The sequence below is a fragment of the Vulpes vulpes genome, unplaced genomic scaffold (assembly GCF_048418805.1).
Source record: "Vulpes vulpes isolate BD-2025 unplaced genomic scaffold, VulVul3 Bu000000865, whole genome shotgun sequence".
NCBI classification, from domain to species: Eukaryota; Metazoa; Chordata; class Mammalia; order Carnivora; family Canidae; genus Vulpes; species Vulpes vulpes.
In genome coordinates this window covers 328-23,355 of record NW_027325730.1, presented here as the reverse complement: position 1 = coordinate 23,355, position 23,028 = coordinate 328, and the positions used below count along the sequence as shown (strand labels likewise).

The 23,028-nt window shown below is 38.3% G+C and overlaps 1 protein-coding gene across 1 annotated transcript in view; it reads left to right on the top strand.

The window, feature by feature from the left end:
• The window catches only part of LOC140596719 (midasin-like), a 28,284-nt gene extending 5,483 nt beyond the window's left edge, over window positions 1-22,801 (top strand). Inside the window, exons 3-10 of the mRNA XM_072745198.1 lie at window positions 505-600; window positions 2,416-2,528; window positions 3,765-3,913; window positions 4,811-4,871; window positions 12,217-12,428; window positions 19,699-19,802; window positions 21,490-21,634; window positions 22,522-22,801. Coding sequence (XP_072601299.1) covers window positions 526-600; window positions 2,416-2,528; window positions 3,765-3,913; window positions 4,811-4,871; window positions 12,217-12,428; window positions 19,699-19,802; window positions 21,490-21,634; window positions 22,522-22,622 — 960 coding nt within the window. The 5' untranslated portion in view covers window positions 505-525 and the 3' untranslated portion in view covers window positions 22,623-22,801. The remainder of the gene's footprint in view (window positions 1-504; window positions 601-2,415; window positions 2,529-3,764; window positions 3,914-4,810; window positions 4,872-12,216; window positions 12,429-19,698; window positions 19,803-21,489; window positions 21,635-22,521) is intronic.
• The last annotated feature ends 227 nt before the right edge of the window (window positions 22,802-23,028 follow it).

Sequence of the window (23,028 nt, the reverse complement as noted above, 5' to 3'; positions counted from 1 at the left end):
CTATTTTTGCCTGAATTTCAATTTGTAAAATGAAGCTTTTTAAAAAAATTAGAAGGCAGGAGGGGAGGTATGAGCAGGGGAAGGGGTAGAGGGAGAGGAAGAAAATCCTCAACAGATTACCTGCTGAGCACAGAGCACAACATGGGACTCTTGATCCCAGGACCCTGAGATCATGACCTGCGCCAAAACCAGGAATCAGATGCTTAACCAACTGAGCCAGCCAGGTACCCTGTAAAATGAAGCTTTTTCTGTGTGGGTTTTTTTTTTTTTTTTCTAATTCAGCAGTATTTTGATAGTAAAGCCTTCACATTTGTTTATCCTGTCTGTATTATGGTAAGGCCCTTGAGTCTAGGGCTGGTACCTTATTTCTACTCTCCTTAGTCTAGCAGATATGTTTCTCCTGGGTTTTATATGCTTCCTTTTTGTGGCCAGGGTAGTGGTGCTCTGTGATTAATGTAGTATTTTAAAAAAATCAGTTTGCATTGACCTTCGTTATTTTAATAGGCTCTGGACTGTTTCACAGCAATGCTTTCTAAGCATACAAGCAAACTGAAAATGGCAGAAATAATTGGAAGCAAATTGAACATTTCCAAGAAAAAGGTATGCAGTGCTATTTTTACTTTTCTGTTGGAAGGAAGCTGGGATATTTACTTGCTAGAGTCTGGTCCTTATCTAATAGTTCCTTTGTAATAACTACTTCCTCTGTCAAAGTTGATAGTTTCATTGTTGCCTTTCATGGATATAAAGCTCTCACTGTCTCTTAGATAAGTAGTTCTCCATGTGCTCTACATTCTTAAAGTGAGTCACCTTGTACCTTATATCACCATGTATGCATTAATTTCTCCAGTGTTTTAATGGACGTGTTATTTCATAGATTGTGGACTCAGGACTGGAACTGTTTTAGTAACACCTTTGTCTGTGATTTTAGGCACAATTAGATTTTTTCCAACTTTTCATTAATGTCAGACATCAGAAAAATTGAAAATAGTAGTACCAATGGATACCAAGAATAGTACAAAGACTAGTACTTAGGTTCATTGCTGAGATTTTTAATATTTTGCCATTCTTGTTTTATTTCAAAATATGTATTTTTGGAGGAGAGAGCCCTTCAGAGTGGTAATGGTAGCTAGAGAAATGTCTGAGGCCCATCTTGTGGCAGATATCTGCCATTTCCAAATAGATGACTCAAAAAAACCTTATGTTCAAGGGGCTCCTTACGATTCTGAAACTGTTGAGATGGTTTTAGCTGCAGGTGTGACAGAACACCTACTAAATGGGCTTTAAATAATTAATAATTATAGTAGGCAAAAAAGAAATGAAACTACCACAATTGGCTTAGACTGATCAGTATTTATCCCTTTTGGTTGAAGAGAGATTCACTTTCCCTGAACACTTCACTGCTCCTTTCATTCCTGCCCCAAATCTAAACAAAATGGGTTCTTAGGATTAGTGACAAGGACAAGAGAAGAATCGCTTATTGGTAGATACCCTGGAAGCATCTGTCACAGCTTCTCTTTGTGTTCTGGCTATAGTCAGATGTACCATGGTTCATTCAAGTCATTGTTTCCTGCAATATTTTAGAATCTAATATTTTAGAATATTTAGTAATAATTTAGAAAAGTATAGGTGAAGAACACTTTTTTTTTTCATAAATTTTATTTTTATTTATTTATTTATTTATTTTTTTTTAAAAATTTTTATTTATTTATGATAGTCACAGAGAGAGAGAGAGAGGCAGAGACATAGGCAGAGGGAGGAGCAGGCTCCATGAACTTGGAGCCCGATGTGGGATTCGATCCCGGGTCTCCAGGATCGCGCCCTGGGCCAAAGGCAGGTGCCAAACCGCTGCGCCACCCAGGGATCCCCTTTTTCATAAATTTTAGTTAGGAGTAGAACTTTCTGTTCATTTGCTATTGGAATATGTCTGTATGTTCACTTTAGATATAGGCAGATATGGGCTTATTTGAATGAATAAAAAGTACCATTATAGGAAAGTATTTCATAATCAATGTTTTAAAAAACATGAACAGAAATTCAGTCAATTTTATTTAATTACTTATTTTTAAAAGATTTTATTTATTTATTCATGAGAGACAGAGACAGAGTCACAGGCAGAGGGAGAAGCAGGCTCCATGCAGGGAGCCTGACGTGGACTTGATCCTGGATCTCCAGGATCATGCCCTGTGCTGAAGGCGGCGCTAAACCGCTGAGCTACCCGGGCTGCCCAAATTCAGTCAGTTCTAGAAAAGACATAATTAAAGCTAACTCGCCTATCTTGGAAGTAGAAAATCCTTAGTAGTAAAGGGCTAATTAGATGGGCATAATAAGCCACATGGACGAGGAAATGTTTGAAGAATATACAGAATTTCTTTTTTTTAAAGACTATACAGAATTTTACTCTGTCCCCTTCCATAGGCCGAATTCTTCTGTCAGCTTTATAAACCTGAAATTGTGATCAATGAGCTAGATGTGCAAGTGGGTCGAGTACGGCTTCTACGGAAACAAAGTGAGGCTGTCCACATACAGAGGTAAATAGTCTCTCAACTAATCTGAGACTGTGGGGCGTTAGGAACATGATAGAAGGACTGACTGACTAGTCCAGCCCCTTGTGTCTGAGCAAAATGTGTTGTGTGAGTGATGACTTCTCTACTGTGCTGGATGGTAAGAAGCAGTGCTTTCCTAAAGTATAGTCTATAAAATTAGACATTAATAGGTAAAGGAGGTGATGAGGGTCATTAGGGACTTGAAACTAGGAAAAATGTATTTTTTGTTTTATTCACTATCATGTATTTACAAAGTAAGCCTCACTTGGAAGTTAGACGAGGTCCTAATGCTAGTCTGTTAATTCCTTGAAGGCTGGAATTGTATTAGATTCTGAGATCTGGTTACCATTTATTAAATACTTTGTATACGCCTAATATTGTGCTAAGTGCTTTGCATATGTCTTCTTATGTAGCAGTTATAATAACTTTATGAATTAACTTATTAATGTCTTACAGGTGCCATAACAAATTACTTGGTAGCCTAAAACAACAGACATTTCTTTCCTCACAGCTCTGGAGACTAGAAATCTGAAATCATAATAATGTTGGCAGGGCCACACTTCCACCGAAGGCTTTTGCCTCCTTCCGGCTTCTGATGGCTACCAGCAGTCTTTGGTGTTCCTTGTTTCTGTAACTACACTCTTCCATCTCTCTCTCTCTCTCTCTCCATTGTCATATCATCTTTCTTGTGTTTTTGTTTTTGTGTGTGTTTTTGTTTCTAAGTCTCTTGTAAAATCCAACAGTCATTGGATTTTAAGGCTTACCTTTAAACCCAGTATGATAGGATTTTAACTTTGTTATATCTGCAAAGACCCCTTTTCCAAGTAAGGTCACATTCACAGGTTCTGGATGGACATGAATTTTGGGGAAAGATTATTCAACCCAACACAAATAGTAACTCTGATCCAAATTTTACAGGTGAGGAAATGAAGGCTAAGAGAGCCTAAGTAATTGGCTTAGGATGACATAGCTAGGACAGATAACATCCTACCTTATTGATGTTTTGAATCTTGGGAGTCTAGTAAAGTATTGGGTGTAATGTAGAATTGATGAATTCTGCAACTCATAGACTATAAGGATACCTGTTTTATAGTATGAAAACAGATGCTGTGGGTTGTTTTCTCATTTTGTGGAGTCTGGAAAATCTGGTTCCTCAAAATTATGCTTAAGAGAAACTTGTAGCCTGCTTCTCTGACTGCTTATTTGTTTTCCCATTCCCAGGGAGAAGTTCACTTTTGCTCCTACAAGGCCGTCCTCTGTTCTTATTGAACAGCTTGCAGTGTGTGTTAGTAAAGGGGAGCCTGTGTTGCTGGTGGGAGAGACAGGGACTGGCAAGACCTCTACTGTCCAGTACTTGGCTCACATTACAGGTAACTTGAGGGGAAGCACTCTGCCCCCAGACGATAAACGTTTGACATTGCCTGTTTTTGTTATCTACCTCCCCTTTTTAAAATATTTTATTTTTATTTATTTGTTCATGAGAGAGACACACACACACAGAGGCAGAGAGACACAGGCAGAGGGAGAAACAGGCTCCATGCAGGGAGCCCGACATGAGACTTGATCCTGGGTCTCCAGGATCATACCCGGGGCTGAAGGCGGCGGCAAACCGCTGAGCCACCTGGGCTGCCCTTTTATGTCCCCTTAAATAAAAAGTCCACAAAATATTGGGAGTTTAAAAAGTGCCACCACTCCACTTTGTCTGGAAATAACCACTGAAGATTTTTTCCTCGGAAATAATGTAATTTTTTCCTCCTGGAAATAACTGCTATTAATGGCTTGGTATTAACTTTTTTTGGTTCTAATCTATGGCCTGCAAACATATAAACATTTAAGTCTGGTTTTATGTTGAAAAAAATGGGATCATGCTCTTTGTATTGCATTTAGTTCCTAAATGCATTGGGCATCTTTAAAAATAGAACTACCTCATTTCTGTTCCAGTGGCTAATTAATAATATTCTATACTGGCTGTTTATTTAATTCTAACTTATAGACGACATTGACTTAACTGAAGGATTTTTTCGTTGTTTTCAGTTATCTGATGCCACAGCAATAATACACAATGAATCTTCTTACACATATCTTTCTGGGTTAGGTGAAAATTATTGAATGGTTGGGAAATTCCTGAAAGTAAAATAAGAGGATCAGAAGAAATACACACTTAAAGATTTGCCTTATGCTCATGTCCACACATCCTTAAAGATCACACTGGATATAATTAGTCTTGACATTTTCAGAGTGACCCTTTCGCCCTTTCTTTTTAAAAGGCCATCGTTTGAGGGTTGTCAATATGAATCAACAAAGTGACACTGCAGACTTGCTTGGGGGGTGAGTATGATTTAAAATTATTTTCTTGTTACTTTATGTTCTGCTTGAGGGAACAAATAATTTTTCCATTTAAAGTTCAAAAGTAGCCTTAGAAAAAGGTTCAAAGATGTGCACCCCTACCCCCACCCAAGCAGGTTATTTATTGGACTGTATTGCAGAGCTCTTGGATGTGTAGATGTTTCTTTTTATTTTAAAGAACACTTGAGGTTCTTGCTTTCAAAGATCATGCTGGAATGGAGAGAGAGAGAAAAAAAAACAAGTATATAACCAACTAATATTTGTGTGTCCAGTCATTTATCAGCCTACATTCTGGAGTCACAATGCCTTGAAGCTAGACTCTGTCTTGCAGTTCAGCTATCTTTGAAACATTAAGTAACTATTTGGTTAAATGCTGCTCCTAGGACCCCATAAAGGTCATTAAAATGCCCTTCTTCCATGTTGGTATTTTTGAATATGTTACAGTTACAATTTTAGTTTGTGCTGAAAGCTGTAAAGCTGATGGATGCTATTGGCATACTTTATGTTGAGCAATATTAGGATCTGTCTTATTAACTCAGAACAGTTACTTAAAAAAATCGTTAAAGGCATGAAGTAGAATTTATTGTCCTTTTTGCTCTTTATGGTGTCTGCCAGAAAACCTTTCATTTATCTTTTTTTTTTTTTTTTTTTTGAGGACCACATTACAGCACTTTTTGTTTATACTCTTTGTCTTATATCCTTCCTCGCTGTGAGTAGAGTGCCACTTTGGAATCCTGCTTCCTTTGGTACTTTTTCTTTTCTTACCTATTATTTATATTCTGTTCTACACATGTTAGTAATTATGTACTTAATGCTTTAAATATTTATTTTAAATATATATGTTATATATATGTTTTAAATATATATTATCTTAAGATCCATTAGCTGAGGCTTATCTTTCTTACTCTAATTCTACTTTTATTTCCCCGGTGATCTTTCTACCTTGTGTTTATTTTCCTTCTATCAATTAATTGACACTTAATCTCCCCTTTCCCTCATTGAAGTACTTGGCCATGTGTTTTCACTAACATAGAATTTGTTACTTAACTAGGTATATCTATACTACCATGTATTTCTCTCTATTCTGTAACTATATGTGTCTGCAGGAATATTCTCGTTATGTATTCCTAAGATAAATGGCTAGGCTTGTACTAAATGAACATGGACTGGGTCTGTCTCTTGTAAGAATTTATAGTGTTATGTCAACCATTTTAAGTCGTTTTAAACATAGTGAGTACAAAGATGCTTATTTGTGTCCTGATGCAATTGATAATATTAAAAGGTTAGAATCAGAATAAGGTAACTGGAATTTTGTTTTAGTGCCAACTTGCTAAAAAGAATATATATTCATTTTTCCTTGTCAGTAGGTTAGCATCAGCTATCAGAAAACTTACATATGCTTCAATTTTTATATGATTGGAAATATGCATTGCTTCCTATTCTTTTGTATTACTGGACAGTAGTATAAATCAGATCTTTTAGTATATAACATATTGTAGATGCATGGATGATTCCCTTGCTTATGAATTTTTGTATATAAGAGAGACAAAATTACTTTTAAAAGACAAGGGAGGGATCCCTGGGTGGCGCAGCGGTTTAGCGCCTGCCTTTGGCCCAGGGCGCGATCCTGGAGACCCGGGATCAAATCCCACGTCGGGCTCCCGGTGCATGGAGCCTGCTTCTCCCTCTGCTTATGTCTCTGCCTCTCTCTCTCTCTCTCTCTCTCTCTCTCTCTCTCTCTCTGTGTGTGTGACTATCATAAATAAATTTAAAAAAAATAAAAAAAGTAAATAAAAGACAAGGGAGTGGAAAACAATATTCAAGAGTTGGCAGGGAGATGGGATCTAGAAAGGGTAATAACTTTATTTTGGGGATGTGTTGTTACTTTCATCTGTTTTATTAGGTTTTATAACTTATGTTAAACATAGTTTGCATGTGTCAAATAGTATTGTAAAAAAATAACGAAAGAGGGACGCGTGGGTGGCTTAGCGGTTGAGTGTCTACTTTCAGTTCAGGACGTGATCCCAGAGTTCTGAGATCAAGTCCCACACCGGGCTCCCTGTGAGGAGCCTCGTTTTCCCTCTGCCTATGTCTCTGCCTTCTGTGTATCATGAATAAATAAATAAGATCTTTTAAAAAAATGAAAAAATTTATAAACCTAATTAGTTTGGTTTGTGAATCCAGATCCTTTAGATTGGTTTTAAGAAGATTATTATTGAGGATTAAAAACACTTGGTAAAAGTTAAGCTTCAGAGACCATCAGAGTTTTATGTTATGCAGATTGCCTACTGATCTTTGTTGGTATATGTACCCTCTTGTTTTTTTTTATTAGTATTATCTTGGTATACTTTTTTCCTTCATTTAATTTTAGGTTTGTGGGGTTTTTTTTTTCCCCTTTAAGTAGACTCCACACCAAACGTGGGGCCTGAGCTCATGACTCTGAGATCAAGAGTTGCATGCTTTACTGATTGAGCCAGCCAGGATCCCCTCCATTTAATTTTAGCTCTTTTTTTTTTTTTTTTTTTAATTTTTAAGATTTTATTTTGAAGTAATCTCTGCACCCAACATGGGGGCTTGGACATATAACCCCGAGATTAGGAGTCACATGCTCCACTGACTGAGCCAGCCAGGTGCTCCTGTTATTCTGGTAGGCAGAACATAGACCTTTAGATTACCTGTGAGTAGAGAACCCAAGTTCAAACAGAGTTGAGGGTGATGAGACTCCATAAAGAAGAGTAAAGGAGACAGAGGACTTATATGAACCAGATAAAATCATTCCAGAAGGAGAAAGTCTAGGACTAAATGGCAAAACCCAGAGCACAGGTTCACAGTACTGACTATTGAGAAGGAGATTATCTTGGGAAAGGCAACCTCTGAGGGAGAAACAGCTGTATAGAGAAGGAGAGGTACCTTTGGAGAAGTTGTCAATGAAGGAAAGAAAAAATCGGAGGAAAAGTAAAGATCGCGTAGAAAGGGAAGGGCGACCAACTTGCATCCTATCCTCTTTCTTGCCACTCGTAGAAACATCTGCTAGAAGAGAGCAGGGCAGAAGTGCATATGCTTATAAACTTGGAATCGTGACTCTAAAACGAAGAAAAGTGTTTCTTACTCCCACCCCCTTTAAAAATTTTTTTAATTTATTTGACAAAGAGAGAAAAAGTACAAGCAAGGGGAGTGGCAGGCAGAGGGAGAGGGAGAAGCAGGCTCTCCGCTGAGCAGAGAGCCCCACATGGGGCTTGATTCCAGGACCCAGGATCATGACCCGAGCCAAAGCAGATGCTTAACCGACTGAGCACCCATGTGCCCCTTGAAGAAGAGTGTTTATCATTTCTCAGCATGTACTGTTTTTTGTTCTATCACATATTACAGTTTTAGAAAGTCATTTTCTTTTGTTTTAGCCATTTTCAAATGAATTCTTACATGCATTCTCAGTGTTATGTTCTCTCAAGTGTCAGGTTGGTTCTCACTGAATATTTGTGTTGCAGTTCAGTTTTTTTTTTCTTTTCTGAAGTGTATATTTTTAAGATTTTATTTATTCAAAAAAAATTTTTTTTAAATTTATGATAGTCATACAGAGCGAGAGAGAGAGAGAGAAAGGCAGAGACATAGGCAGAGGGAGAAGCAGGCTCCATGCACAGGGAGCCCGACGTGGGATTCGATCCCAGGTCTCCAGGATCGCGCCCTGGGCCAAAGGCAGGCGCCAAACCGCTGTGCCACCCAGGGATCCCGATTTTATTTATTCATGAGAGAGAGAGAGAGAGAGAGAGAGAGAGGCAGAGACATAGGCAGAGGGAGATGCAGGCTCCCCACAAGGAACCTGTTGTAGGACTCGATCCCGGACCCAGGATCATGCCCTGAGCTGAAGGTAGACACTCAACCACTGAGCCACCCAGATATCCCTGAAGTGTATGTATGTATGTATGTATCTATCTATCTATCTCCACACACACACACACACACACACACATTCAGTTTTTACATCACTTGTAAAATTGACTTATATTGACTTAACTCTTTCAGTCACTAGGCTCCACTTTATTTTTTTTTTTTTTTTTTTTTTTAGGCTCCACTTTAAATGAACAAATGTTTCTTTGAGTCTAATTTGTAGTTATTAAGCTACTATACTTTCATGAATTCAATAAACTTGAGCCAGTTAATAATGGTAATAATTATAACAGCTGATTCTTACATATACTCATGTTCCAGGCACTATTTTCTTTTAAAGATTTATTTATTTATTCAGAGAGAGAGAGAGAGAGCGAGAAGAGAGAGGCAGAGACACAGGCAGAGGGAGAAGCAGGCTCCATGCAGGAAGCCTGATGCGGGACTCGATCCCGGGGCCCCCAGGATCACACCCCGGGCTGCAGGCGGCGCTAAACTGCTGCGCCACCGGGGCTGCCCAAGGCACTATTTTTTTTAATCTCATAGTTTATTTTATTTTATTCTTTAAGATTTTGTTTATTTATTCATAGACACACACACACACACACACACACAGGCAGAGACACAGGCAGAGGGAGAAGCAGGCTTAGTGCAGGAAGCCCGACGTGGGACTCAATCCTGTGTCTCCAGGATCACACCTCAGGCTGCAGGCGGCGCTAAACTGCTGTGCCACTGGGGCTGCCCCAGGCACTATTTAGAGTCCTTTATTTTTTATTTTTAAAAGATTTATTTATTTTAGAGAGAGAGCAAGGTGGGGGAGAGGGGTTGGGAGCAGAGGCAGAAAGCAAAACCTCAAGCTGACTCCCTGCCAAGCATGGAGCTTGATGCAGGGTTTGATCTCAGGACCCTGAGATCATGACCTGAGCCAAAACCAAGAGTTGGACACTTAATTGTGCCACCCAGGCACCCTGGAGTCCTTTGTGCTAATGTTTTTGGCAACCATGAGGCACAGACTATTACCCCATTTTATACTCAAGAGACCTGAGGCACATGGGATTAAGTACCTTGTTCAAGGTAATGGCTGGTTCATGTTTGAACCTAGGCAGTCTATACTGAGTGTATGTACTTTTAATCATTACTCTGCTACCTCAGTTTGCTTTGGGTTCCATGTGTACTATCATTCTAAAGACTAGCAATTTTATTTAAATAAAATGTGTTTTTTTTTTTTTAATTCCTTACTTCTACTGTTCATCATCATTTGCTTGCTCCAGCATGTAGCTCTCTCATCTTTCCTTGTACTCCTAATATCCCTGTGGTCTCTCTTCCATTTAGTAGTTAATCGTCTTTCAAAGGTGTAATCAGAAGTTGGACAGCAAGCACATCATTCTCTGTCTCAAATCCTTGCATTGACTTCTCAGGCAATTTAGAGTATATTCCAAAGGCTTTTTTTTTTTTTTTATCTCTAAGGCCCTTTATAATCCAGCATTGGCACTTCTCTGACATAATTTCCTTTGTCTGGCTCTGCCACTGAGCTCCAGCCACACACTTTTCCGTGTTGCACCTAGGTGCTGTTGTCTCAGTGGCATCCCTTGCCGCCCTCCCCACCCCCACCCCGCCCCCATGCTTGATTTGAATCCCCTTCAAATTCCAATCTTTTTTTTTTAAGATTTTTTTTTTTTTTATTTTTATTTATGATAGGAACACAGAGAGAGAGAGAGGCAGAGACACAGGCAGAGGGAGAAGCAGGCTCCATGCACCGGGAGCCTGACGTGGGATTCGATCCCGGATCTCCAGGATCGCGCCCTGGGCCAAAGGCAGGCGCCAAACCACTGCGCCACCCAGGGATCCCCAAATTCCAATCTTTAAGAAAGCCTTTCTGACTATCATAACTGAATTATCAGTGCCTTCTTCTCCCTCTCTCCTTTATTTATATTCACAGCACTACTTGTATTTTATAGTAGGTATATTTTTTATTTTCTCTTTCGTTAGATTGTGAGCTACAGTGGGGCAGGACCTTGTGAGTCTTGTTTTACTCAGTGCCTAACACCTAGCAGGTACTCAGTAAATTTTTGTTGAGTAAATAGAGTAAATGTCTTTATCAATGTGTTCGTGCTTGCTGTTAAATATAAATGAGTTTGAAGTTCTTGTACTTTTTCTCTGGAATCCGACTCTTTGATAGATACTCAGTGTCAGGGTCTTGGTTTTACTTATCTCATGGTTCCTCCCTCACAGTCCAATGAGTAAATAGGGTCTATGTGTTCTCTAATTGTGCTTGACTCTTCTGAAGCATACTTGGTATTTCAGTTCTCAAGTTATTTTTCTTGGAAATAAACTTTATGTCATGGTCCTTGAATTATAGTATTAGTATCTTAGGATACAGAAAATTGTATACTTCTATTTTTCAGGAACAATTAGTGGTGCTTGAGCAACTTTTAGCTACAGGAGTGTTTCTCAACTCTTCATTATCATCCTTAACCCTGAATATTAAATTAAAATTTACAGAGGGGCACCTGAGTGGCTCAGTTAAGTGTCCAACTCTTGATCTCAACTCATGTCATGACCTCTGGGTTGTGAGTTCAAGCCCTGCAATTAGGCTCCATGCTGGGTCTGGAGCCTAATGCTTAAAATAAATAAATAAAATTTATATGAATTAATTTTCTAGCTCCTCAACCAGAGAATTGCTAGAGAATAAGAGAGAATCTAAATACTAAGTAATAAAATGTTGAGCTTTGGAGGGCCACAAACCATTGCAATGTCTAAGATTTTGTTGCTGCCCACTCTCTCCCAGAGAGAGTCTCTTTAAGAGCAGTATATTCCCCCATCAACTGAGATGCTATGAGCTGTGTTCACTTCGCTTAAGTTAATCAATTTCAGAGTTGTATTTTCTTCTAAAAATATCCTGAAAACGTTTTGGTTAATTTTAATAAAATACATCATTAATGATGTTTATTTAAACATGTTAGTAAAATAAGTGACATGCCTCTTACTGCCCAACTAGGAATTTCCAATTTTTTTCATAATACTGTTTATCAAATAATAGTTTTTACCTTCATTATAGACCCTTCAAACACTTAGTGTGGAGAAAATAGATTATAATTTAATTAAACCTTTAAAATGGGGCACCTGGCTGGCTCTATTGGTTAAGCAGCTAACTCTTGGTTTTTGGCTCAGGTCATTATTTCAGGGTCCTGGAATCGAGCCCCATGTTGGCCTTGATCAGCTGAGAGCCTGCCTGAGGATTCCTTCTCCACACCCCCACCTTGGTCTCTCTCTCTCAGATAAATAAATCTTTATAAAAAAATAAAACTTTAACATAGATTTTAAAAGTATTTGGTATTATTTCCGATTTTGATTAAATTTGATTAAAATTCCTATATTCTAAGACATGATTTCTAAATTCTCTTAGTCTCAGAAGTTTTGGAATTACATTTATCTTTTGTTTCAGTTACAAACCAGTGGACCGTAAGCTTATTTGGCTGCCCTTATGGGAGGCATTTGAAGAACTCTTTGCCCAGACATTTTCTAAGAAGCAAAACTTTACGTTCTTGGGACATATTCAGACCTGTTACAGGCAGAAACGGTGGCAGGATCTCCTCAGACTAATGCAGCATGTGCACAAGTCGGCTGTCAACAAGGATGAAAAAGAGAGTGAAACTGGTAAGAATAGGACCCATACTACTAGTGGGAGGTCATGAGGCTGGGGTGTAATTAGCAGAATTGAAACCAGTGACCACAAGGCTAACGGGACTAATAAACGAGGCTGCAGTGTTTAAAAATCCCTGACTCCTCTCCTCTGCAAGACAGATTTGAGGCTTATTGTTACATCTCCTTATTTGGCTGCCTTTTTTTTTTTTTCTTAAGATTTAATTTTTAAGGAATCTATACACAGTGTTTTCCATTAAACATCCCTGACTCCTCTCCCCTGCAAGGCAGATTTGAGGCTTATTGTTCCATCTCCTTATTTTGGCTGCCCTTTTTTTTTTTTTTTTAAGATTTTATTTTTCAAGGAATCTATACCCAAAGTGGGGCTCAGACCTACAACCCTGAGATAAGCTGCTTCTTGGCTGCCTCCTTAAGTAAATCTCTTTCCTTGCTGCTTACTCAATTGGCTTTTCTGTGTGTCAGACATGAACTTTGGTTTAGTTATGAATTTGGTGAGCCATCCATCCAGTAGCTTTTTGCCAGTGGTTCGTGGGCTGCCAGATGATAACAAAAATCTGGTTACAAGTTCAAGCAGCTGCCTAGGCTCTTTGTCTTAGGGATTGTACCTGAAGCCCTACCCTGACTGGGTGCTGCCAGCCCTCAGTGCTTAATTTAGCTGGTGTGGCAAGGAAATGGTTTTTGCTTTGGACAGATGTGTCTTAGTGAGCTTATTTCTTTCTCCCATTTGTCTTCACTTTCTTAGCCTCCTTTCCTTGCTGGATTAGGAAAAGGTTAACTAGGAAGCCATTTGCTTTGGTTGGTGAAGCCCTGATATTAGGGAGTAACCAGTGCTTATAGAGGTATTCTGGGCTTAATTTGGTTTGTTGCTGCAGCTTTTGTTGTCATCTTTGGATAAAATCAGCCACATTTTAATTGGAAAATGGGAAATGACAACTTGATTCCTGAATGTAGCCCTTTGGGCTATATTCTCCAAAATTGGGCAATGTGTAGTTAAGAACTTATGAAACAAAAAAGATTTTTTTTGCAACATTGCTTGGCCGTAATATTCATTAGACCTTGGATAAGAATGACCACTTAGTGATCCGTAAATTATAATACCATCTCGTAATTGGATTTGTTCTGTAAGATTTTGTTTGTACCTTGTTTGTGTATTTGGATATGTGTTCATGTATGCTGTAAATATGAGATATTTTCTCCACCTCTGGGTAGTGCTAAAATTAGTTTGTAAAGGAGCACTATTTCAGTTAAAGGCGAGTGTGTATAAGAATTGGGCATTCTAAAACTCAGAAACTAATCCAAGGTTTTCAAGTTCATATGATCTGAAAAAATATTGGGTATTAAAGATAATTTAAGTTTGTTGGTTTAATTAAAATAGACATATCTTTAGAATTTTCAGCATTTATTTAAGTCAAATTTATTTAAGTCAAATAAATTGATACAATTTTTTAAATATATATAGCGTGGACGAATGACTTTGTCTTTTATAATTTCGTGGGTAATCTAAACATACTGTTAAGAACAAACTTGTAAATAAGATGAAAAGGTTTATAGGTAAACTTTAAAGTCATTTTCAAAGTCCTTGGTAACCTAAAACTAAAGTTTTACTAAGTTAAATGATGAGTTAAGTAAAAACACTAAATCTCTAGATCATTTCTAAGTAAGATAAAACCTTAATTACTAAACATAGGTTTATATGCTTTTGGCCTCCTTTTACAGAGAAACTAAAGATATTTGAGTTTGTTAGTAAACATGTTTTGTGCCATTGCTGAGATAAGGCATATATTTCTAAAAATTCTTTTTTTTTTAAATTAATTTATTTATTTAGGATAGTCAGAGAGAGAGAGGCAGAGACACAGGCAGAGAGAGAAGCAGGCTCCATGCACCAGGAGCGCAACGTGGGATTCGATCCTGGGTCTCCAGGATCGCGCCCTGGGCCAAAGGCAGGCGCCAAACCGCTGCGCCACCCAGGGATCCCTAAAAATTCTTAAATATCATAAATTCACCAGTCTAAGGAATGCTGCTGGTACAACAGACAGTTCACAATTAGTTACTACTTAGTTTTCACTAGAAACTTAAGGTTTCTAAGAGTTAAGAATTCTAATATATAGAATTAATGGAAATGATCAGAGAAAAAACTATGCAAGGAAAGTGAGACTGGTTATTTAGAGGGAAAATTGAGGACAAAAAGTGAATGTAAAGAGGAAAGTTGTAGGTTTGTGAGAAAGGAATCTTTGGAAAGGAATTTTGCGCTTGGTAGGCACTAAGATTAAGTTTATTAGGGAGTGATAAACACCTGGGGAGGAGAAGGGAGTAAGAAAGCAAGATTAGACAGAAGTTGAGCAGTGATACAATATCAACAGAAGCTTAGCTGATTCTCTGAGGAGTTTCAAATTTGGATTATCCTTCAGAACCATCCTTTTTTTTAAAAAAAAAAAGAAAAATATTTATTTATTCATTCATTCAGAGAGAGCTAAGAGAGAGGCAGAGACACAGGTGGAGGGAGAAGCAGGCTCCATGCAGGAAGCCCGATGTGGGACTCGATCCCCGGTCTCCAGGATCACACCCCAGGCTGCAGGCGGTGCTAAACCACTGCGCCACCGGGGCTGCCCCTTCAGAACCATCCTAAATTGGGGCAAAATTGGGACTGGACTTTTATAATAGTTATTGGATGTGACCACCTGGGAAGAGGGCATGCCCTTGGTAAGGCAGCTGTCTTTAGTCAAGGCCATCCTCAGTGGCATTTCAGAGTTGAGGACTGTTGGCAGCACCCCTGCAGCTGAGAGTCCTTCATTTCTGATGGAGATTCTGGTCAGCACATCACTACACCCACCGCAAGAACTCAGATCCATGCTGTGTCCTGGGTATCCTTATCCTGATAAGTGTATGTCAGCATGGGAGATGACAGGAAAAAGGAAGGGACTCTATAAATTTTTAAAGAATTCATTTGTTGGAACAAGTAATCTTTAATATCAGAAGTATACCAGCATCAAATTGGAATTAGGTTTTCATGTTAAAATGACAGTTTCCTTAGGTTATTGGTCTAATAAATTATAAACAGGTTTTTATCTTTAATCTACTTAGAAAAACAAATTTCTGTGTTTTGTGTTTATTAAATCCTTGATTACTCAAGAAAGTTGCATCTTCTCAGTATTAAAAGTCCTCAGTGTTGCTAACAATTCTGTAACTTTCTGTATTTGTATTCTGTAACCTTTAGAATCTCTTATTGCTGCCTTGGCTAAATAGGTTACTAAGTTTTGTAATGATCTATAATCCTATTTTTGGCATATGCTTCAAAACTTTCTGATACTTCTGACAAATTTCCCAAAATTCAACTTCTAAATGAAGTCTTTTTTACTAATTAGGCTTGTTTGTTATGTCAGATTACATGGAAGCATTGTCAAAGAAAGGATGGTAAACCTTCTTAAGTTATAAGATTTAAAAAAATATATTTTATTTATTCATGAGAGAGACCGAGAGAGAGAGAAAGAGAGAGAGAGGCAGAGACATAGGCAGAGGGAGAAGCAGGCTCCACACAGGAAACCCGATGTGGGACTCGATCCCGGGACTCAAGGATCACACCCTGGGCTGAAGGCAGGCGCTACACCACTGAGCCACCCAGGCATCCCAGGTTATAAGATTTTAATATAACTTGGTACATTACTTGTAATTCTACTTATTAAAATGTTGTGTGCCCAGTAATAATTATATTTCCCTGTCAACTGTATTATAATGAACTCTGATCAGATCTTTAACCATGGCCATTTTTGAGCCTTTTGCCATTTATAGTTATTGTTGATGATCTTGCAAGTATGTTTCAGCTTAAAGGCAATTCATAGAAAGGACTTTTGACAAATAAGGCTTTTTGATATCTTTAAGATGATAAAACTGAACAAGGTAAAATTTTCTGAACTAATGAAAGAACTAGATTCAAACAGAATAACATGGGACTAAGAGAACTGAGAAAAATGATTATATATTTTTTATGACTTTTGTTTGAAATATTTCTGGTTCTCTAATATTTGCTCTTACAGATTTAAGGGAACTTTTTCTCTTCAGCTATGACTCACAGGAATTTAATATAATATTCCTTTGTAAAAAAAATATGAAACATTTATTTTTTCCTCCAGAATTCAGAAATTCTCTGAAAATTCTTATATTTTCGTGGCATATATTATAATTATTAGCATAAGGTCTCTAAGAATCCATTCTCCGTGTAATAGGATGCCACTGGAAACATTGGTTATATTACCAAGGCTTTGACTGGAATGTCATATTTGAGGGTGTTTGAGGGTGAAATGCATAGACTCAAATGTGACCAGACAGCATTAAAGAAGTAGGTTGACTTTATGGAGCCAATAAAGCCCCTTGGAAATAGCAGCTTGATACCGTGCTTACAGATACCTTGCTTACAAAGCATCTTTACCTGGTCTAACTTTGAGAGCCCACCTGCAGGACAGTCTCCTGAGCTGACAACTCTTTAACAGAACTGACCTATTTTGAAGACTAAGATTGGTTTGTGAGATATGGAGCAAACTTCTTACCTAAGGTCCAGAACAATTAAACTCAGTCTAACAAGAAACAATGTTGGATTATGATATTTTTTTTTCTTAAAAAAAAAAAAAGATTTTATTTATTTATGAAAGACAGAGAGAGAGAGAGGCAGAGACACAGGCAGAGGGAGAAGCAGGCTCCATGCAGGGAGTCTGACGTGGGACTCGATCCTGGTTTCCAGGATCAGGCCCTGGGCTGAAGGCAGTGTCAAACTGCTGAGCCACCAGGGCTGCAGCGATTGTGATATTTTTCTAAAAAAAATCTGTGAAAAGGGAAGAATGTTAATTTGTAACCATATACAAGGAAGTTCACTATACTGTGGTAACATCAATAAAGCTGAAGCCCTTTTCACCAGTACATACTCATGGAGCTAGTTGGAAAGAAAGGGGTCTTTTTTTTTCTTTCTTTCTTTCTTTTTTTGGTAAGACTTCATTTATTTGACATAGAGCCCAAGCAGCGTGGGGTGGCAGAGGGAGAGGGAGATCCTTGGGGCTTGATCCTAGGACCCTGGGATCATGACTTCAGCTGAAGGCAGAGCCTTAACCAGGTGCCCCCGGAAAGGGGACTTTTGACTTTTGAGAAAGAAAGACAAAAAAAAAAAAAAAAAAAACCATAAGAGCCGGGATCACCCAAACCTTGGATGGTGGCACACCTTGAGTATCGATTTCACCCACTATCTTTGGAACGAAAATTTTGCTAACTGTTCTTGTGAGCTCTGACAGATTTTTTTTAAATAAGATTTATGTATTTTTAGAAAGCAAGCAAGTGAGGATGGGGGGAGGGGCAGAGGAGAAAAGAGTCTTAAGCAGACACCCTGCTGAGCGCAGATCCTGACTTGTGGCTTCATCTCAACCCTGAGATCATGACCTGAACTAAAACCAAGAGTAGGCCATATAACTGACTGAGCCACCCGCGTGCCTCACCCCAATATATCTTAAGATGTTTTTTTTAAGAGACAGACTAACAGAGGAGTGTTATTACTTGGGGTTACTGATTTGCTATATACTTTACATCAGGTTGAATCCACAAGCAATAAAGGCTGGACAACAGGTGATGGTGTTTGTACATCCTTAAAGTGCCACTGTAAGAAGAGCTGTGTCTCTAATAGAAAAACAGTGGCCAGATTTCCTGCTTTTACCTACACAAGGGTCTGAATATGGACATGCAGAAAAATGACCAGGGGGTATACACAGATGGTGGCCACTGATGCTGATAGAACCCATCTGGTCAGAGTAGGAGGTGTTATGACAGCACTTTATGACCCACCTGTTGTACAGTATAAGAATGTTTTTCTCCACAGTTAAGTATTTCTTGCATTCAGCTTTTTACTAGTGTCATTGGTGTCACATGCCAACGCCTACTGTGAACTAATGCTATTTGGCTTTGAGGAAAAACCAATTTATATCCAAGACTTAGATCAGGTGGCTGGGTTTTAAAGGAAGGAGATTCAGTAGAATTCAGTGAATTGTGTTTAACACTACTTCCAACACCAGCAACAGATTCAGCAAACTTCTAGAGCTTCCAGGCATTGCTGTGAAAGAATTGACTGGTGATAATGCAGTTGTCAGCCACACCAGAAAAATGAGATTTAGTTACAAGAAAGAGTGTTGGGGATACAGCTCTTTCCCAAGTTGTAAAGCTCCTTATTCTTGATGAAGGTTAGTTGCTGCATGGAGGTAAAGGACTTGAGCTGCTTCTGGTAACTTGTATGGTTGCTGGATATGTCAGCTTTGATGTTGCTTGAAAGCAACCAAAGAAGAAACTACTGTTTAGTCAAGCAGAATGTACATGTTAAGCCAAGTGCTAGGGAATATTTCCAAGAAAGCACAAAGTTGTTTGATTCCTCAGACCCTGAAACTGCACCCTGTTTCAGTAGGAAGTAGTTAGAACTGTTAGCCCAATTTACTCGAGTGAATCATGTTCAAAAGACAGTGGGGATTGAAACTGGTAACAGAGGGTTAGTGGGACCAATAATAAGTGCAGATGCAGACTAAAACCACAGATGCAACTTTTTACCCAGACCTGTTTTCACTTGCCTTTAAATTTTCCTATCTTTCTTGGGGAAGGGTGGATTGAGGCTTCTATTCAGAGTCCCCTCATTGGGCTGACTCTTAAATAAATTCTTGCTGCACACTTGGTGTCTTTGTGATTGGCTTCACTGCACATCAGGCAGATAAACTTGGGTTCCCTTACAGAATTAGGAGGAGTTTGGGGAAGAATGAAGCAGTAGAAATTGGAGCTTTGTAGGACTTAAGGGAGAGATGACTAATTCTGAAGTATTGCTGCTCCTGTGATTCTAGGCATGATTTCGATAAAAACATGGTTGTTAATGTTGATGTACAAGTACCACTTATTGGTCAATAAGTCATCTTTCCTTAGAAAATAAATTATATCCAAAAAGCTGAATTCTACAGCCAAAGGGTTTTTGGTAGTTTAGTTATCTTCTCTGTGTTTCATCGTTCATAAAATGGGAATAAGGGTATCTACTTCGAAGCTGTTATGAGGGGTGAAAGAATTAACTAACGTACATATGCATTTAAGTGAACTAGTTACTATTGTGGCTGAAACATACATTATGTAAGTATTTGAACTTATTTTTTTATACTTCTAAGATGTTTGATTTTTATGTGAGTTTTGTTTTTTTGTGTGTGTTTAAGTTCTATGTTTTACAACCTAAAGTGTATGTTAAATTCTTGTCCTTATTCTTTTCTAGGGTTACTCCTAAAAGAGAAATGGGAAGCATTTGGTCTTAGACTCAACCATGCTCAACAACAGATGAAAATGACTGAAAATGCCCTATTGTTTGCATTTGTAGAGGTATTTTGGTTCAGTTATTTAGGTTAAAGGAATGTTGATTTGATACAAAATTCAGGTTTAGGCAGGCTACTATTTTGTATTATCTTTATGTTGATATTTTTAGTGCTTGGTGTTTAAGACTTAATAAACACTAATGAAATAATACTTCAGGGAGAGATTTCTGAAAAATAGCCTTTATGGAAATTATAAGGTCTTGATGAGCACCATTATTCTTGAAGTTGCAGTTGAGGACAACTAGTGGACTCGGTTTCATAGTGAGGGGGAAAGGGTAGTAGGTTTGGATCTATTCACTTTAAGCCTCACTCTCTATTTCAGTGAATGGGTAGTTCTGCTGTTTTCTGCCTATCACCCTGTGGGAAGGACCAACCTAAAAAATTTTCATAGCTTAAGATTTTTATTTATTTTTATTTTTTTTAAGATTTTATTTATTTATTCATGAGAGACACACAGAGAGAGGCAGAGACACAGGCAGAGGGAGAAGCAGGGAGGCTGATGTGGGACTTGATCCCGGGACCACAGGATCATGCCCTGGGCCAAAGGCAGGTGCTAAACCGCTGAGCCATGCAGGGATCCCCAGCTTAAGATTTTTAAATTCTTATTTTAAAAAATTGTTTCTGCCTTCTGAGCTTTGAACTTGCCCTTTCCCCATTTCCCTCTCCCTCATGTGTCTGACCCTGTCTTACCCATTTCGAGTTCAAGTGGTGCAGCACCTCCGAAGCGTCAGTGCACAAACCTGCTGTTGCTTTTGATTCTGGAAGGCATGTAGTTTCAACTTGTAACAAAATATTTGTAGTCTTCAATAAACTGTGGTATTTCTTTAAAAATAATAATAATAATTGTTTCTGTGACATATTTTAGACCACACCTTAAAAGGAGGTGGGACTCTTGTTTGAGATAGTGTTTTGGTGAGAGAGATTACTCAATCATGTCCATCAATATGGGAAATTTGGTGATCAGAGCTTAATCTTAATAGGAATTTTTTTTAAATAACCAATTAGGATGTCAAGTGCTCTCAAAATAGGGTTTATATCTATTTCATGACTTGGCATTACACTGGAGTTCAATACCCTTGTCCTGTTTTAATGTTTTCAATTTATAGAAGATTCTGTTAGTATCATTGTGAAAACAAAAGTATAAAGTCATTTAATAATAAAACAGTTTCTGGTGTTGTATCAACAGTGGATTTTAAGATTTATATTTCAGTTCTCTTGGAAACAGAACTTGAAGAGATAAATCAATGAAGAAGAGGAAAGATTTCTTTTGATATTCTTTAGCAAATGTATAAGGCTATGTATTACAACCACTGCATTCTTTCGACTTAGTCATTTGTCTCATCTTTACATACTCATCAGCTGACCCTACATTTATTTTCAATGGTTTTAATAACCATTTGGATACTTCTAAACATCTAAACACATTATATATTATTAGTTACCTGACTATCCATCTACTGAGATGATTTAGTTTGTTGCGTGTCTCTGTTAGGTTCATACATACTCCCTTGACCCTTCTGGACATTTAAAAATGGTAACTTGACCTTAGCTCTTGAAATCACCTGGCAGCCATTCAGCATTTAGGGTGAAAGTTCATTAAGTACAAGAGGTTTGCCCTTGTTTCTAACCCTGCTTACATAACAGGTGAGAGTATCTTTTTTGCAGTGGATTTTTAACACTTTATCTTCTTTTAGGGTACACTAGCTCAAGTTGTAAAGAAAGGAGAGTGGATCTTGTTGGATGAGATTAATCTGGCTGCTCCAGAAACATTAGAATGTCTCAGTGGTTTACTTGAAGGTTCCTCTGGCTCCCTAGTGTTGCTGGATCGAGGAGACACAGGTAGTACTTGATCTCATTGAGGTTTGACTTGATGCCAGGTCTTTGACCTCTTTAGAGTCAGATTCTTTTGGTTAGGTAGATTACATAGGTCTCCCAGTGTTCATTCCATAGTACTAATTTTCTGCCAAGTTAGGAGGCATGGGGAATGCAAAGAATAAGAATTTAAAAAAATTTTTTTAAATTATTTATTCATAGGGATTCCTGGGTGGCTCAGCGGTTTGGTGCCTGGCTTTGGCCCAGGATGCGATTCTGGAGTCCGGGGATCGAGTCCCACATCAGGCTCCTGGCATGGAGCCTGCTTCTCCCTCCTCCTGTGTCTCTGCCTCTCTCTCTCTCTGTCTATCATGAATAAATAAATAAATAAATCTTTTTTAAAAAATTATTTATTCATGAGAGAAAAAGAGAGGTAGAGGCATAGGGAAAGGCAGAGGCAGGCTACTCACTGAACAGGGAGCCCGATGTGGGACTTGATTCCAGGACCCTGGGATTATGACCCAAGCCAAAAGGAGACACTTAACCAACTGAGCCACCCAGGCGCCCAAGAATAAGAATTTGTTACTTGGTAGTATATACTGAATTGTATATATTTGAATAGGTGATATACATATAGGTAAATAGGTGATAAAACATAAATGATAATGAACAACCATACCTTAAAAGATGGTGGAAGGGGAGCATAAGATTAAGTTGTTACATATGTCTGGAAATTGGTTTCAGTGGGATTTCAGAAAAAGCAAGGATGGTTTGAACCGCCAGCACCATTCTTGCTATGTCTGAGGCAGGGCTTCCTGGCCTGAGGTTCTGTGAACTTAGATAGTCTTCCCCGGGGCACCTGTGGCTGATCACTTGATGTTACCAGTTGAGAACTTATGCTTTTCTCTTACCAGAACCCCTGGTTCGTCATCCTGACTTCCGTTTATTTGCTTGTATGAACCCAGCAACAGACGTGGGCAAAAGAAATCTCCCACCAGGAATAAGAAACAGGTGAGGGGACATGGCCTGGTTCCTGGGGATTTTTTAAAAAATTCTGTTTATTGGTTGATAATAATAACATAACCAGTCCTCATAATAGTGCTTGAAATTTCTTGATCTCTGCTAAGAGGAATTCTTCTTTGTCATATTCTACTTTCTTTAGGTGATAGGAATATGGAGGACCCCAGAACACTGGACAATTTTTTCAGTTGTTTGTATGACACGTAATGGCTCATGGATATTGTTGAAAATAAAATTTTTTCTTCCTTCAAATAACCTTATAGCTATTAGGAAAACCTTTACATATTGATAAAACAGTATAATATATTAACAGTATAAGTACATTTTAGGAACTGAATGAATCCTCTTGGATGAGGCCAGTGATTTGTAAAAGGCCTTTTAAGTTTCAGTGTTCAGTAAAC